Source organism: Epargyreus clarus, unplaced genomic scaffold, assembly GCF_041222505.1.
Source record: "Epargyreus clarus isolate Ecla_fem2 unplaced genomic scaffold, WU_Ecla_fem_2.2 ptg000033l, whole genome shotgun sequence".
In the NCBI taxonomy this organism is placed as follows: Eukaryota; Metazoa; Arthropoda; class Insecta; order Lepidoptera; family Hesperiidae; genus Epargyreus; species Epargyreus clarus.
Window position 1 is genome coordinate 4,670,201 of NW_027332238.1, and position 17,284 is coordinate 4,687,484.

Consider the following 17,284-nt stretch of genomic DNA (forward strand, 5'->3'; position numbering starts at 1 on the left):
TGGCCTACAACAATCTCTGTCTATTTGAGTACTATAGGCACAGTAGTAATACATTTTACACAATATTTTTCTTTATTATATATTCGTTCGCTCGTATGGAGCTTCCCGCAAACTCCAACAAACACATTGTTTTATTTGTTTGATAAAATTTGGTACTAAAACCAAGTCAAACACTGTATCCACACATTTGAATTTGTGTCGGTTTGGGGTGCGTGTACATTCGGCATTACTACCTTCTTTACGACTAGTGGCGCCACCATTACATAGCTTGATTGGCAAACTTGATATTAAATTATATCCTCGTAGTATTTTTTCATAGCCTCTTTATAAAGATGAATTTAAAGGAATCAATAAATAAAATCACGCATTATTACGCATTTTTTTTCAGCTTCAGAACACCCAATGCTAGTTTCTTTTTCTAGCCACCTTTATTTTAAATAAACTGCCAATGCTACCCTCTTTTTTTAGCCACCTATATTTTAAATGAACTGGTGTACACTTGAAACAGTAATCAAAATTCACATTATAAGACTAGTGTTTCGATGTGTTACATTATAATAAATAATTATGTATGAATTTCTTTCTAGTCAAATAACATAAATTGTGATTTCGTATATATTATTGTGAAATTTTATGTGTACTATTTTATTTAAAAAAGGCGACACACTTATTCCTATCACAAACTTAAAACTCAGGCTTGTTATATATATTTCTCTCTTCGCCGACTGCGGAGAGTAATGTATTTTCGAGCGTATGTCATACATGGTTTGAAGGTGGTAGAACCCTTTGTGGTTCGACTCCGGCGGCACCACCGCCACACCTATTTCTGACTAATAACGGCAGTGTTAGGCGCTGCTGTGTTTGGTTTGAAGGGTGTGGTAAGGGAGACAGACTTTTCCGAGGCGCTCCAGCTTAGTCCTCAGGGGTAGCGGCGCATCTGTGGCCGACCTCAGGAATATCTAATCCTATCTGGGGTTGATTACAGATGTCCATGGGCGGCAGTAGCCACTTACCATCAGGTGGACTGCATGCTCGTCTGCTACTCCTATATTATAAAAGAAAAAAGAAAAGAACAGATGTATGACACATTTTTGGCACACCCCACAGCCCAAACGACTTGACGGATTTTAACATACGAGGTGTCGTTGGATTCGTCTGAATTGTGGTTATGACATAAGCTATATTAAGCAGAATTTTAATTTTAATAATACTTCTCTATTCTATATTTGCCTTAAAGCACTGTAGCGTCAATATATTCTAGTTTGAAGGATATGGTAAGACTATAAGCGTAGATCAATAGTATACAATATTCTCCACTATTTATATGACTATAATACGTAACTATTAGAATTGGATTTTCCCATCACCATTCATAAACAATGATAGCACAATCACACGATTTTCCCTGTCATTTATTACGAATATGATACAATCGCGTACATACGATTATTCAGGAGTACTTTTAATTAATTAATTGTTGATAATATTTTTCAAAAATATTTTAGAAGTATGAAATGGACATAGTCTATATGATGATAAGTGGCTACTGCCCCATGATCATCTGTAATCAAACTCAGATAGGATAAGACTATTACCTGATATTGACACAGATACGTTGCCATCCTCAGGAGTAAATTGTAAAGCCTCGTATAAGTCTATTTTCGAATCAGACAACCAGTCTACACTTTCAAAACATAATACAACAGCGTCAATCGTACGCCGCGTCCACACTATTGCCAAATACTAATTCAAACACGTGGATGAAATATCTGACTTGGTTTGTGTATGTTTGCAAGCTTGTAGCATAGCTTTTGAACCCAATCGTTTTTGAGGTTTGGAGTATGCGGCAAACGCCAAGCGCGCACTCGCTGCATAAAATTATGCATCAAAATGAAAATTCTGTATTACCTACTGTGCCTATTTGAAGGGAATACCAGTGGCGGACTAAGCTCGTCGGAGGAACGGGGCGGAAAGTTGAATAAAGAGTCTAGAGAAGTTAATCTAATTTTAACACTAAGCACTAAGCTTTCACAAATGTATACAAGGGAACTTCTAGACATTTTTAATCTCTTCAGGACCAGAGACCATCCTCATCGTTTGGTAGAGAACTTCGATCCCACCCACTCTTTCCCGCTCTCACTCTTGCCGCCCGCAACAAAAACAAAAAACACTTTCTACACTCACAGCCCCACACTAGGATTCCCTGTATCGTGGACTATGGACACAAACACAGAAACCTAAATTCGTAATTTAGATTTCTGTCTGGCCGGGGATCGAACCTGGGAACCTCTGACCAGAGACTCGGAGCGCATATTTAGTCCGCCACTGGGGAATACTATATATGTAACAGGCCCGTGCCAGACATAAGCAAATATTTGAACAAAGAATTTCCTCACACATCTGAACAATTATTTAATTTTTTTAACCTGTCACTCATGTCATGGTCTAGCAACTGGACTTTGCGCATGTGTAGCAGGTTCCGCACATACTTGAAGTTTGATCACTTTGATGTACGCTCGAATAACCGACACTAAATGGCAAATTGCAAATATTTGAAGCAAGCTTTGAACAAATACTCAAATACCCGTGATTCACTGGGTCCAAACATGTGTTCAAACGTTTGTGCTGTCTGGCACAGGCCTTACATAATAAATTATTGTTTGTACATTACATTTCACTCATCACAATATGTATATCATATATTGGGTCGATTTTAAACATTCTTAAGCTAAAAAGCCGTTGCAATCTCCACAAGCTATATAACAATGAATTAAACACCTAAGGGTCCACACACGAGCCCGCTACAAGTTTAAGGTCAAGGTCACATTATGTCACAAATTGGAACACGCGTGGGTTTTTAATAAGGTCACAGGAATTATAAGCATATCACCTTTTTATCTTTCCCCTTGTTTTGTTACATATTGTCACAAATATGTGACTCCACAGTATTTTATCGTAATTGTGACAAATTAATAAATTTAATAGTTAAATCTGTCTTAAATCTAATAACACAAGATTATCATCCTTGTCACATCATGTCACACTTACTATTAGGCTTTTGTGTTCATTTTTAACCGATTTCCTAAAGGAAGAGAGGTTATCTGTTCGCCGCGTATATATATATATATATTTTTACTATACGCCCTTGTCAAGTTATGTCACACTTTTCAAAAAGAATAAAAAGTTTATTGTCACACTGTCAAGCTTGACAGCTTGCTTTTCTAGACGTTTAAAGAACGTTTTAAATTGTGAGTTTGTGTAACTAGGATTTTTTTAGACAGATGGACTCTTATCTGTCTAAAAATTAATAATAACTCTATTAGACATAACTATAATTATGATTTCAAAAGGTCCTAAACGTACCTAGAGTCTAAAGACCCTAGGATTACACTCAACACACACTAAAAGGCCTTCATGTGAACAGTAGCTGCAGCAGGCCGTATGTGTGGACCGTAAACTATATTGGAGCCTCGTCAATTATAAATACCTATTAAACTAGCAACACCAGCAATGTCAAACATCCTACAACAATTAGGTTCAGGGTTGTCATACGAAAATCTTTGCATTAAAATGCAATACCTTGTCACATTTTGTTCCATTTTGTTACGTCACACATTTCTTACATAGGAACAAATACAAAAATGCCTTTCGCTTTTATCCAAATAGTACAATTTTCTACAAAATTAATAATTTATAAGCAAACTTGATTCAAAATTTCGTTGAAATTTGTACTAAATGTGTTAAAATTCAAAATTATGCTAATAGTAGCAATATAAATGATTTGTTAACAAATCGTTCATAGTTGTCAGAATTTTGACTGCATTTTGATGCAAAGTTTAAAGAGACCACACTCACAAAGGCTTAATGAAAACCACACATTCTTAACACAATTCAAATATAATATTTATCTAACTACTTAAAACAATTCTTGTCATATATTTACGACAAACTGTTCTAGTCAATACTAGTCGAGCAACAAGACCTTTATCTTTGTAAGCCATACACGCTACGGTCTGCAGGACAGTTTAGGTGCGCAGGTTTGCCTGTACAGTAGCACTACCATGAGTTGGCATAGAAACGCCACTATAGAAATTGTAAATAGAAAACTATTGTCATTTTGCTAGTGAATAACATAACTACTATCGTTACGGTATTTCTTGACAACGTCTGTCAAATTAATGACTCATGGGACCGAATTTGTATGGCAATAGATCATAATGACATTCGCTAGCGATTTGATTTCGATAGGTTTTTTACGTTACGAGTGGCTCACACTACGGAATTTAGTTCTACGAGTAACCAACAGAGGCGCTGTACAATTTTTCATACATTTATTTTACGCAGTCGCTAGCGAGTAATACTTTTGTAAACTCATGGTAGTGCTACAGGTCAACCGCACATCGCTAGCGTATACGGGGACGTTCCGGTGTACCCTACGGTATTCAGTTCTGTAGCGTGGCATCGATTGAAGACGATGACACGCTGTACGGTGTCACACGAAAGAATTGATTTTTGCTCTTTTATCAGTCACCTGCACATGTTCAGAAAACTGTACAGGTCTATTCCCACGCATAGTCCGGTCTACCCAGTCATACCTAAACAGGTAGACCTCTCCGGTACACCGTAGTGTGTATGGCAGGCATAAGGCTTTGTACAAATAAGCCACAAACGATAGACACCGTCAAGAAACAAGCCTCATATTTAAGGTTCCGTATAAATGAGCTACCAGTCATCGGTGGCAGTCGAAGAGGACCTTGGACACCTTATAAACGAAGATGGTTTATGGCTGTCATAAATGGTCACTGACCGTCATAATTGAAGAGTATCTACTGTCAAAGGGGACCGGAAGGATGACAGTGGCAAGTTTCCGGGTTTTGTAACGGCTGCCACCGGTGGCGAGTTGTAGAAACTTAGTGGTGAGTGGTAGGTATTGAGTTACGAGTAGCCGCTTCGCGCGACTATATGAGTTCATACAAAACTTATAGGAAATCTTGTACATCTTGTCGCTGACCGTTGACTTTGGTTGGTAGCTTATTTTGCGTGGAGCCTGAAGATTTACAATTAGAGATGGGCAAAACACCCGGTTTAAACCCAGCACAGGGTTTAAACCCGATAAAGACCCGTTTATACCCTCCCACAGGGTATTTATTTGGGTATTTAAAAATGATTTCATAAAATCTTTGGACAGTTTTTAACATATTTATTCAGTTCAAATATTTATTGAATAGATATACTTTCTACGTTTCTACGGTATTTTCAACGTTTTAACATTTTTAAATGTTATATTTTTGAGGTTTTACCTACTTTTTTTCCCGACTGCCACAGAAGGGTTATGTTTTTCGCGCATTTTTTGTATGTCTGTAAATCTTTTTAATACAGTCGGATCAGGTTAGATATTTCGACAGTTAAGGTGTATATTTGTCTATAATACCAAAGTGTCATTTTTTCATATCAGATGATATTATATTCTAGAATGACAACGGGTCGTGGACATTGCTTGAAATTTGCATCAAAAGCATAGGCTGATTGGTTTCTTACTTAAACCTGCTTCTATAATTGCGTGATAAAATAGTATTTTAGTGCTGTAAATGTCTGTTTACAGTGCATATTTAGTACATTATCATCATTAAAGTAATAATTACGCTTAAAAAAGGATAGATATGCATGAAAATAGTAAATACCCGAATAAAAACCCATTTTCGGGTTTAAACCCTATTTCTTCCCAACGATCGGGTAAAAACCGGGTTTATTCCCGATGGGTTTAAACCCTCTGCCCATCTCTATTTACAATACATTTGATTCCTTTTTGTCCCTTTGTCACACTGTCACCCCTGTGTGACGTCACACATTTGTCAATAGTTTCCACATATTCTTAATATATTGAAAGATATATATTTTGTGACAACTTTTAACCCCCACCTCCCCTTGTCACAGCATGTCACATTTATAGACCACCATCCCCGAAATATATGTCATTTATGAAATAATCCTTTATAAGGAAATACTTGTGTTTTTCCCACAAATTCCCATAACTATATTTGACAAACAAAATAATTAACCAACTGATATAATTTTAATTAAATTAAAATTAACGAATTATTATTTTGTATATTCTGTTTGTAAAAATATAAGTGTGATGATAAAAAACGTGTTTAAATAAGTATGCACGTAAAACGTTTTTTATAAATTAAAAAAAAATATCTACATACTTATGTGTTACAAATACGAATTCGTCTCATACAAAAAATTACATATGTGTTACGAATCCGCGCATAACTTTGTTCTCTGCTAAGAAGACATTGTGATCAACGGTAGCGATTTACACATTTGCCGTCATTAAGCTTTTACAATTTTGCTAATCCTATCAACTTCTATAATTCGATAATCTAGTTCTGAATAGATATGGACGCGTGGCAAAACAAATCACTATTTATTGCCGCACCTTGCAAACAGCAAAATAGGTCGTTGAGATAAAATAATCTCTGAAAGTTGACAAATATAAAAATCGTTGGAAGCTTTTTGCCGCCCTAAACTCAAGCCTATTAAAAAATTTACTAATGATCGGTTTTTCCAACGTAAATTCCAATAATTTGCTTTATGTATGTCCAAAAGTCATCTAGCTAAATAAATAACACAAAATCAAGCGAACCATTTTACGGGGAGGGTCCGGAACCCCTCATCCCCTTAGCATAGGCGTAACACAAATTGAAATCAAGGGACCCTTTTCTTCCTGGACGAATCTCAGATTTTTCAATCATTACGAATCTATTTTGAGTACATAAGCAGCATAAACGAATATCCTATTAGCTTTTTAACTCTATTTTGAGATCGAAGCTAAACCTGCAAATATTCCACTGACTTGATAATAAATGGACTATCAGTTTAAATTCACAAAGGGATTGTCCCAAAAAGATATAATTTTATCCAAAATGGGTGAAGCCAGACGACATAAGGTATCTTGATTATATATGCCATAATCGTTAATACATTTTTATTTGAAATCTATTCACATACACTATTTAAGATGTATCACGTTTAAATTATCCCTATATTTTTGTCACTATTGCAGTGATGATTATATTTTATACACAAAATGCTTTTATACTTTGATCCATTGCTCAGGCAAATGACAACTTGCTTACCAATGTGTCTGTTTCCAGGGCCAGCCCTGGTTTAGAACGAAAGGAGTTGTTTTAGGGCCTGTTCTCACTGCATTTCCGTCACATGGGATTTTTAAAGTCTTTCTTAATTTCTGATGGTTGCCATCTCATACCTGCATTGACGGCAGTGAGCTCAGGTTTGAAAGAAGAAAATTTCCTTTTAACAATAATCTGTTTTTAAATAAGGTGGCGAAAAATAAACACATACAATCTTGAGTGACAGTATAGACCAAGGGGCACTGAAAGACAATTCCGCTCTATTCTCATCAAGGATTAGGACTGGCCCTATATTTATTTTGTAGCTTTTTCAGTTAGGACATTCTTGATTGCAGAAAACAGTCCTCGGATTGGTAAGCCAATAAGTTATCCTAATAATAGAAACTTCTATTAACAATAATATCTATTGCAAAGCATTACGTCACCAATTATTTTACAATTAAATAATAACTAAGCTTGATAACAGAAAATGAGTTAAATTATTTTAATTAAAGGCTCACTTGTTTAAAATTACCTCGATGAGGTATTTTAATACCCTTTGTCCCTAAGCTTCGACGACTAAGGGCCATCCATAAATCTATGTCACATTTGTGTCACAAATTTCATGAATTTTGAACCAGTCACATTTGTCACAAGTGGTCACATTGTTACATCACATTTTTTGCAATTTTATACTTACAGAATGTAGAGCAGTTTCGAAATTGTAATTGTTTTTAATTTTCTTCCTATTTCCTATGTGACATGTTAGCATGTGACTCTTCCAGTTGTTACAAATTGTCACACTTTTTGACCCCCCTGATGTGTGACAACACTAACACTTTAGATTTTAACTTGTGCTGTCACAAAGCATATAATATGAATACCTTATATGTGACCATGGTTAAATACTTTAGTTTTTAACTTGTGATGTCACAAAGCATTTGACCTTGTTACATATCACACTTTTTGACCTCAATGTGACAATTTACAGATGACCCCCTACCATGTTGTCATACAACTAGCAAGCAAGTTTCGAACTCACTTAATACAATACTTCCATCAATACTGCGCTACTTGAAGTACCAGCTAATATACAGAAGTAATGCTATCTGGGCGATGTTGAGCAGTTCTTCATAGTCAGGTCATCTGGACTGTTGCATGGACGCCGAGGTCAGGGCCTGACCGACCAGCACTCGCTCACCGGCGTTCATTTCGAACTTGAAGTCAGGTGGCGCTTCGAATAACAGAATAATCGTACTACCCATATTGAACTGTCCGAATAACTCTCCTTTACAATGTTTTACGTTATTCATAGGTAACTCTTCAACTCGATTGCGTTTGCCTTTCGTATTCGTTCGTAGCTCTGGATCGCTGTATATCTCGATCGAACCGACGTTCGTTGCACCGACCGCTGTCATACTAAAGAATCCATGCTTCCATTCCCCAACGTAGACAGCTCGTTCATTCATCGTGAATAGACCAGGTATGAGTCGTGCCATCCATGGGTTCACGGAAAGCAGTTTACCGGAGAAGTGTCGCCTGAAGTTAGCTGTCCAATCGCATGGAGAGTGGAATCGGTGGTAATCCCCCGGTGCTAGATATATTATGCATTGGTGTAGAATATTGTTTTTATTTTGAAGAAGGGATTTGTAGTAACTCTTACTTGTATTCTTGGACCATTTGTTCTCGCCTAGGAATTCTTCCAGGCTATAGGTAACTCCTTTAACCTGTTCTATTTTGTCGGTGTCAGCTGGACCGCAGTTGAGGACCACGCCGTCGCAAGGAGACACACAAGGCGCCGCCGATATGAAGCGGGCACCATCACGCAACGCACGAGTGAAGAACGCCGATAGACTCCTATACGACGTAAGGTCAGTCACCGCCGCATCGTTCAAGTTTACGTTAAACATTCTAACGTACGTACCGTAAACGAAACTTCGGAGAGACGTAGGCAGCTCGCACGCCGCGATCTTCCCCCACAACCGACTGGTGATACGAAACGGGAACATTTCGTAAAATTTGATCTCTACTTTCGATACCTCGTAATTCACTGTAGCACGAATATAGCACCATCCGACGTACATAACACTCCCCAGCGGCATCCAGCGCGTGAAAATAGCGCGCAAATTCATCCATTTCGTCTTCTGTATCTGCGTTTGAGTGGATACAGTCTTTGTTTGGTGGTACGTCTGCCTGAACGGACGGTGAGGACGAACCCGCTTGAACAGAGGATTCATGACTGGAAGGCAGCTACGGATGCGCGTCGGCGGGAACATCTCGCACGCCACCTTCCACCGCGGTTAAAAATAAATAATGTTTATCTGAACGCTTTCGCGAAATTGATTTGCGTACAATTACCAACGTCCGATAACAAACCACAAGGCCGTAAAAATACTGCGATGCGTTCGGAAATCGTTATACATACTTAGATACAGATTGTATAAAACCGGTACTCATTCAAGATTTTAAAAAAAATAACAATTTTAGCTGTTGTAATATTTAACGTGTAATAATTTATATCTTTTGTCGTAACGCATTTATTGTGACGAACATAAAATTGTGTAGATTTGTTAAAAAAACTTTCAATCTTGCCTATTTGCTTTCAAGTAAAATCTAAAAATTTAGACAATACTTTGATCTCTCGCAAATCTTGTTTATTATAATACTGTTAAGTAGTAATCTTGCTTAAAATTTTAAAATAAGTAACCAATTAACCGGTAATAAACCATAACTTAGCTTATAATTATCTGTAGTATTGATCAGAGCGAAACCAGTTTTGATTGACAGCTGTCTTTTTTTATAAATACTTGATTATTTTTACGATGATGTATGTTTAGTGTTCTTTGGCGTTTAAATATTATGTCAATTACGTTTATTGATATTTTTGTTAATTTTATTAGTTTTTTGTGTTTACTATTTAGTTTGTTGAGTATCCGGCCCTATGTCAGAGAAACACGATGGGCATATGCGTAGTCAGCGCGTCCCAGTTTTGGAGGGATTCAGTCAGTCGCCGAATTCGGATTCACAGGAGTGTAGTTCGGTTGAAACTTCCCCGTTTCGTGGCTTCGAGAGAGTTCCCCGAGTTCTAATACAGAGACTTATGATAGAATCTTTCAATAATAACGATAAACCTCATAAACTTGATGGAAACGATACGCACAAAGCAATGGAAGGATGTTATAGACATCCACAACTTTTATACGATTGCTCCGTGAAGCTTGTGAGGGATAATTTGGAGCAACTGAAGAAGGATGTTCTCATGAATTCGTGTGATAACAAAACAAATAATGGCAGCGTGAGTTTGTATTTTTTTATATTTATTTATCTGACGTAGTTAGTGCATGTAGTTTGGACTAATCTCCAAATATGTTGTACTTTGATGCATTCTGTGCATTGTTGACTCTGAAGGTATAAGTTGGAACATACAATGTAGCTAGAGAATTATTAAAAAAACAAAAATTCTATTTATTTATTTATTTATTTAATAAGTTTTTGTACACAAAAAAAAGATAACAATACAGAAGAGAAAGAAATGATGTACAAAGGATTGCTTATTCCAAAATGGAATTTCTTCCAGCAACCCTGGGACAGGAATGTGCATGCGAAAAGCAAAATTAGTGTGCAAAAACAGAAAAAAAAAAACATACCAAATAATAATAATACTAATAATTACTAAATGATATATCTAATAAATATAATAATAAATATATAATATAAATAAGTATAAAATATATAAATATACAATGTAAACAAATATAATATAAAAATAATAAATATAATAATATTCTTTATGAAAGTGATAGATAATGTTCTTCTTCTATTGCTTAAAAACAATGTCATTCTCATAATAAAGACAAATCTAATGACACTTGTTAAAATCTGACTGCAGAACATGCCGACGAATGAGACATAATATACAAAAATATTATCTCTGAAACACTTTGATAGATTCTATTTGGGGTTGATTATGGAAGTCGCTGGAAGCCACTTTCTAACAGGTTGACTGCAGGCTTGTTTGCTACTTGTGTGATTAAAAAAACAGATTTTACAATAGTGGTCATAATTTTTCTGTTTTGTATTAAACAAGCTCTTGCCCGCGGATTCGTTCGCCTTATGAAGTAATATTTTTATCCCCTATTTTATCCCCTTGGGGGTAGAATTGATCAAAATCCTTTCTTAGTGGATGCCTACGTCATAACATCTACCTGCATGCCAAATTTCAGCCCGATCCGTCCAGTGATTTGGCCTGTGTGTTGATAGATCACTATTTCAGTCAGTCACCTTTGAGTTATATAAATTTAGATATTATCTTTTTCAGTTAAACATGTCAATGCTACGTTGTAAAATATGTGAAAAGGCGTACAGCAGCGAGAAGAAGTTGCAAAACCACCTAGAGAACAAGCACATGCTTGTCTACAAGCCAAACTTGAAGCCACAGAAGCGCGTCTCGTTCTCCGATCACGTGATCGTCCATGAGGTAATGGAATACCATAGATGTAGGAAGTGCACGAAGATATATGAGGACTACCAATCGTTAAAACTCCATATGAAAGAACGACATAAGAAGCGCAAATGTTACATCTGTCACTACTGCTCGAAGAAATTTGTCGATAGAATGTTCTTTAAGGTCCATATTAAATTGCATTGTGATGTTTGTGGGCTCCTCTTACCGAATAAAAGCAGGTATAATGAACACAGACGTCAAGTATGTCGGGTGTTGAAGAAATATAAATGTAAGACGTGTTACGATTCCTTTTTTAAATACATGGATTTGAAGGACCATAGTTATGATCATTTAGAGAACTTGTTCATATGTGACATCTGTAAAGATCAGTTTGACAGTAAATGCGCTGTCTCCCACCATATTTCGTTCTTACACTCAGAGAAACGGCCTCGTGCTGCGTACACAAAACGAAATATAGGTAACGATAAGTTGTATCTATGCAACTTCTGTGAACTCACGTCAGTTGATAGAGAGATTATGGAGAAACATGTTGCCGTGCTACCAGATTTGAAAGATCGTGAACGGACGGGCTACAAGGATTTTTATTTCTGCGATCAGTGCTTAAAGAAGTTTGATACAGAGACGAATATGTTACAACACAAATGGACGCACTTTTTGAGAACTTGTGACGATTCTCAGGTACAACAGAATAGTTTGCTAACGAAACCGCAGTTCGAATTCAAAAGGACATACAAACTTAACGAGAAACTACCAGAATTAATGCAACCGAGAATCGTTTTGGAACGAATAGATAAGAAAAGAGCTATAGAGTTCGTTGATAGCAATAATTTTACTGATAGCGCGTTTGTTGCTAATAATTTGGTTGATAATAACTCTGTCGATAGCAACTGTTCTGGCGATTTTAGTAGCTTACAGTTAGGTAGAAAGAAGGCTATAGTTGATCCTGTATCTAAGAAAACGCTCCTATCAAGATATCAGTGTGAGGTACGTTTTGTGTTTTTTTTAATATTTTCTGCTCAGAGTTTCTATTTATTCCAAAGAAGTAGATGAGCATGTAGTCCATCTGATGGTAAATGATCACTGGTGCCTATGGAGATTTGTAATCAGCCCAGATAGGATACTATCTGAGATGAGCCACAGGTGCATTGCTACCTAACCTACCTTCTCAAAGTAAAAAATAGTAGTGCTTGACTTTGATGTTAAAAGTCAGGAAAAGTTGTGATGATGATCGCTTTGGATTCTAACAAAGGATTCTACTCTACTAAGGTGGTCGAGACCTTCGTGGTTTGACTCCGGCAGCACCACCGCCACAACTCTTTCTGCCTCATACATCAGTGTTTAGCGCTGCTGTGTTCTGGTTTGAAGGGTGTGGTAAGGGAGAAATACTTTTCTGAGATGTTCCAGCATAATTCTCATGGGTAGCGGCGCATCTGTAGCCCACCTCTGGTAGGAATATCTAATCCCTCCTGGGGTTGATTACATATGTTCATACGGCAGTAACCACTTACCATCAGGTGAACTGCATGCTCGTCTGCTACTCCTATATTATAAAAAAAAGCCCAGATAGGATACTACCTGAGATGAGCCACAGGTGCATTGCTACCTAACCTTGTGATGGTGGTGACTCTGGACTCTAATCACAAAGGACTCTACCATTTGAAACTTAGAAATAGCACAATTTACTCTTTCTCCTGTCAATCTTTCCATATGTTGCTTAACTTTGCAGAGAAGTTTGAATCTACACATACAGGACTGTATCCATATATTTTTCTTTACTAATGTGTAAACATTACCAACTAAACCCATAGATAAATATCTCACCGCCTTGTAATTGAAGGAAGCCATTAAATTACTTAAACAACTGACAATTCTGTCAGCTGTTAAATGGCTGTCATGGTGTAATTTACGCGAAATAATGCCGACATGCGCAGTTAAGACACGAAATCGCAAAAAGGGTGCGAAGAAATATCATTTTATTCGTAAATGATCTAAAAACTATTTTTTTTTTATATTTTTCAAACACGAAAATAATTGACAGTGACAATAGTCAAAAGGTTACATTTTCTTGTTAGGAGCGAGTAATCTTTATTAATCTATGACTAAACCGCTTAATTTCCAGAAATGCAGCAAGTACTACTCATCGAACTACTGTTTGAATCGTCACATCGTAACGATGCACAGCGACTACTCAAAACTCAGGTGCAACGTGTGCGAGGAGACTTTTGTATGGCCATCATTACTCCAATCTCACAGGTGTATACGCTTGAACATCCCAGAGATGCCATTCAATGATGCTCGTGAAGAAATACTATTTGAGAACTTCGGGCAAAGCGGTTTTGATGAACTGATGAATATATCGGATAGTGAAGATTATATGCACTCGGTAGACTTTGAAATACCGGCTCCGATAGTCGAGTTAACGGAGTATGAGAACTGTATAGTGACTAATGGGGGAGTTTATGATAATAACTACAGTAGTCAGGTACATAATGGATATAAGGTTGTCATGCAAGAAGTGCCTATTGAGTTTTAATGTACGGGCCTTTTCCTGTCACGCGGGTCGACACGCCCGTGTGATTTGGCTCGCTGAATGTATTTATTGATGATTTGTTTGTTTTTTAATAGAAGTGTAGTAGACGAGCATGCAGTCCACCTGATGGTAAGTGACTATTGCCGCCCATGGACATCTGTAATCAATCCTAGATAGGATTAGTTTTTTTTTTTATAATATAGAAGTAGCAGACGAGCATGCAGTCCACCTGATGGTAAGTGGCTACTGCCGCCCATGGACATCTGTAATCAACCCCAGATAGAATTAGATATTCCTAACTGAGGTCGGCCACAGATGCGCAGCTACCCCTGAGAACTATGCTAGAATGCCTCGGATAAGTATGTATGTTATTTTGTTTTGTTTGTTAATAATCAATCGATCCTTTGTTAATAATCAATCTATCCAATGCTTTGCCTAAGAGATGTCTATATTTGTTAATTACTTCATATTGAAATTTGTCAAATCTCTGGTGGGTAAAATTTGGATAGATTCTTTTAGTATGAATAACATGCGATACTAGATATTGTCATTTTTAGATGTTTGGAAAAAAAATTATAGACTGAGTATTTATAACTGCATGCGTGTTGCGAGGCATGCGTGACGAAACCTGACGTGACAGGAAAGAGCCTGTAAGGCTCCCTGGACTGGCTGTAACGTGGAAACTCCTTGAATAATCATCCTAAGGTCTGGGCGAATTTGTTGATCAAAACAGTCTGTGGATATCTTTCATCAACCCCACTCAATAGTTGATGTGAATAACATTTGTACTTTTATAAAGCAGATTTTTTTTACTGATTAGTCGTTTCCATGTCTATATGAGAAGTGACGTCATTGGACTCCTCCCTTTAAAATGTGTAACGTTAGGAGAGTTATTTTATAGTTTTATACTAAGGAATATTTTAATTGCACTATTTAAGTTATGACAAGTCAATGTTACATTTAAATAATATTTATGGAAATATTTCCCTTATTTGTGTCGTCATTTTGGAGGGGGAGGTGGATTTTCTTTGAGAAGTATTTTTAACATATCCCTAAGCTCCCTCAGCCCTATGCAAGCCCTATTTTAAAAATAAACTGTATATAATATAGGTGTAGTCGTGAATAGACTTATAAAAGTTAAAAAAAGTACATTATGTTAAAGAGATATATTATTATATTTAAATATAATATATGTATATATTTGTATATTTTAGACATAAGGTGTGGTTAGTATCGATTATACACGAACGATTTATAACTTACGGCCGTTAGTATAATATAATCAATTTTAACCAATTTTTGCCTAACCCATTCAAAATATGACAATTTTGGTGAGCAAAAATTGTGAAATTTCGATGTTTGGTAGGCAAAAATTGATTAAAATTATATATTATTATTACTAACGGGCGTAGTAATAATTCGTAATATAATTATTCCAGTGATTTTCGGTAAAATTTATTTTTTATTAAGATACCTACATCAAGTATTATTAAAATTTAGAGTAACAACTCGCGCAGCGATTTTCTTTATGCTGTCTTTTTTAAAAACGCCTATTTCGCGTCGTTAAATTCTAAGCCTTGTATGGTTTCAAATTATGATATTGGTTTGACGACTTCCCGCAACTCGAAAAGAGATGGCGCTACACGTTTCTGAATCACGCTATTAGTTTTCATAACATATTGTTTATATACAAACTGGGCATCTGGGCATTAGAAGATGATAGAAGCCTTTGTGGTTCGACTCCGGCGGCACCACCGCCACACCTATTTCTGCGTAATAACAGCAGTGTTAGCCGCTGCTGTGTTCCGTTTTGAAGTGTGTGGTAAGGACGACATACTTTTTCGAGGCGTTCCAGCTTAGTCTTCAGGGGTAGCGGCGCATCTGTGGCCGACCTCAGGTAGGAATATCTAATCCTATCTGGGGTTGATTACAGATGTCCATAGACGGCAATAGCCACTTACCATCAGGTGGACTGCATGCTCGTCTGCTACTCCTATGTTATAAAAAAAAAGAAATCATCACCTAGCCCACAGGGAGATTTCCCTTTGTTAAAAATTAAATAAACTCTGCATATCTGTTAAAGAAGTTTCGAACTATCGAAAAGATTTGACATAATTTTGAGGAGCGACTGTCATATATACCTATATAATTTTAAGCTACTAACGCGACATTTATACATTTTGTTATTTACTCATCATTGGCGGCTTTTATTTATTTATTGATGATATTTAGACTTAATTTCATGTATCGTGGTCGCATCTTGAGTACCCGCTAAGTAACATAACTGTCAATGTTTTTATTATATCAAATTTCGTGGTTTTTGTGATGTCTGAAATGGAAATCGCCAAGTTATCTAAAACTACAATTTTCGCGTCTACGGAGTTTATTTTTAGCTTTTACCGTTCTGTTCATTAATCGTTGTTTTTGTCTGTGTGTTACATTATATAGAATGTATGTGTTTTTAATCTGTGTGTGTTATTTTTTTTTCAAGTTATATTTTGTAGTGGAAACTAATCGGGAAAATACTGAAAATAGAGGAAAATTGTGCATAATTTATGTGAAAAAATTACACTTTTGACAGATAACGCTATCTGGTGACTACATAAAAATAATATTTGTTTTAATTTAGTTAAATAATCATATTTTTGTTTTTTTTTTTCATTTTATTTACATATTCATGTTATATAATAAATATATTGCACTCAATATGAAAATAGAAAGTATTGTAGGAAATAATTTTATTATAAACTAGTGGTGCCCGCGGCTTCGCCCGCATTTTAAAGATATAATATGACACACATAAAACAAAATTCGTACCTTCATTGGAATGACAGTGGTGCCATCTGTCGGTCTTACCAACTCCCAAACCTTCGTGGGCTCTTGGACAACAACTTTGCAAAAGATCATCACTTGATCAAATGCAAATAGATAGATGATCGACTAAGGGCCGATTTCACCAACGTCGCATAAATCTTATTCCCAGAATAAGTCGTTAGTTACTTGCGAGTAAGCCTATTTTACGTTTCACCAACATTTATCTGGACACAACCACAACACAACACCAACATGGATAAGTAAAGTAACTGTAGGTAAATTATGAAAAAATCGAATTTCGATCTTCTGGGTTGAAAGATCGATTCACTGAATCGATCC

General features: G+C 36.4%; 2 protein-coding genes across 2 annotated transcripts; one reads left to right on the forward strand and one right to left on the reverse strand.

The window, feature by feature from the left end:
• Nucleotides 1-8,058: 8,058 nt before the first annotated feature.
• Nucleotides 8,059-9,536, reverse strand: Pisd (phosphatidylserine decarboxylase). The gene has a single exon (XM_073090860.1). It carries the CDS (start codon nt 9,410-9,412, stop codon nt 8,279-8,281), a length of 1,134 nt encoding a protein of 377 aa, XP_072946961.1. The 5' UTR covers nt 9,413-9,536; the 3' UTR covers nt 8,059-8,278.
• A 394-nt stretch (nt 9,537-9,930) lies between these two features.
• On the forward strand, nt 9,931-14,134 carry LOC140755382 (uncharacterized). Its single transcript, XM_073090576.1, has 3 exons — nt 9,931-10,431; nt 11,455-12,585; nt 13,721-14,134. Exons 1-3 carry the CDS (start codon nt 10,078-10,080, stop codon nt 14,132-14,134), a joined length of 1,899 nt encoding a protein of 632 aa, XP_072946677.1. The 5' UTR covers nt 9,931-10,077.
• The last annotated feature ends 3,150 nt before the right edge of the window (nt 14,135-17,284 follow it).

What these genes read in the sequence shown, in the direction of transcription:
- Pisd (XM_073090860.1), bottom strand. Translation starts at nt 9,412, where the DNA reads ATGTTCCCGCCGACGCGCATCCGTAGCTGCCTTCCAGTCATGAATCCT.
- LOC140755382 (XM_073090576.1), top strand. Translation starts at nt 10,078, where the DNA reads ATGTCAGAGAAACACGATGGGCATATGCGTAGTCAGCGCGTCCCAGTT. An exon ending in ACAAAACAAATAATGGCAGC is followed by an intron (nt 10,432 to 11,454) that starts GTGAGTTTGTAT and finishes TATCTTTTTCAG; the next exon opens with TTAAACATGTCAATGCTACG. An exon ending in TATCAAGATATCAGTGTGAG is followed by an intron (nt 12,586 to 13,720) that starts GTACGTTTTGTG and finishes CTTAATTTCCAG; the next exon opens with AAATGCAGCAAGTACTACTC.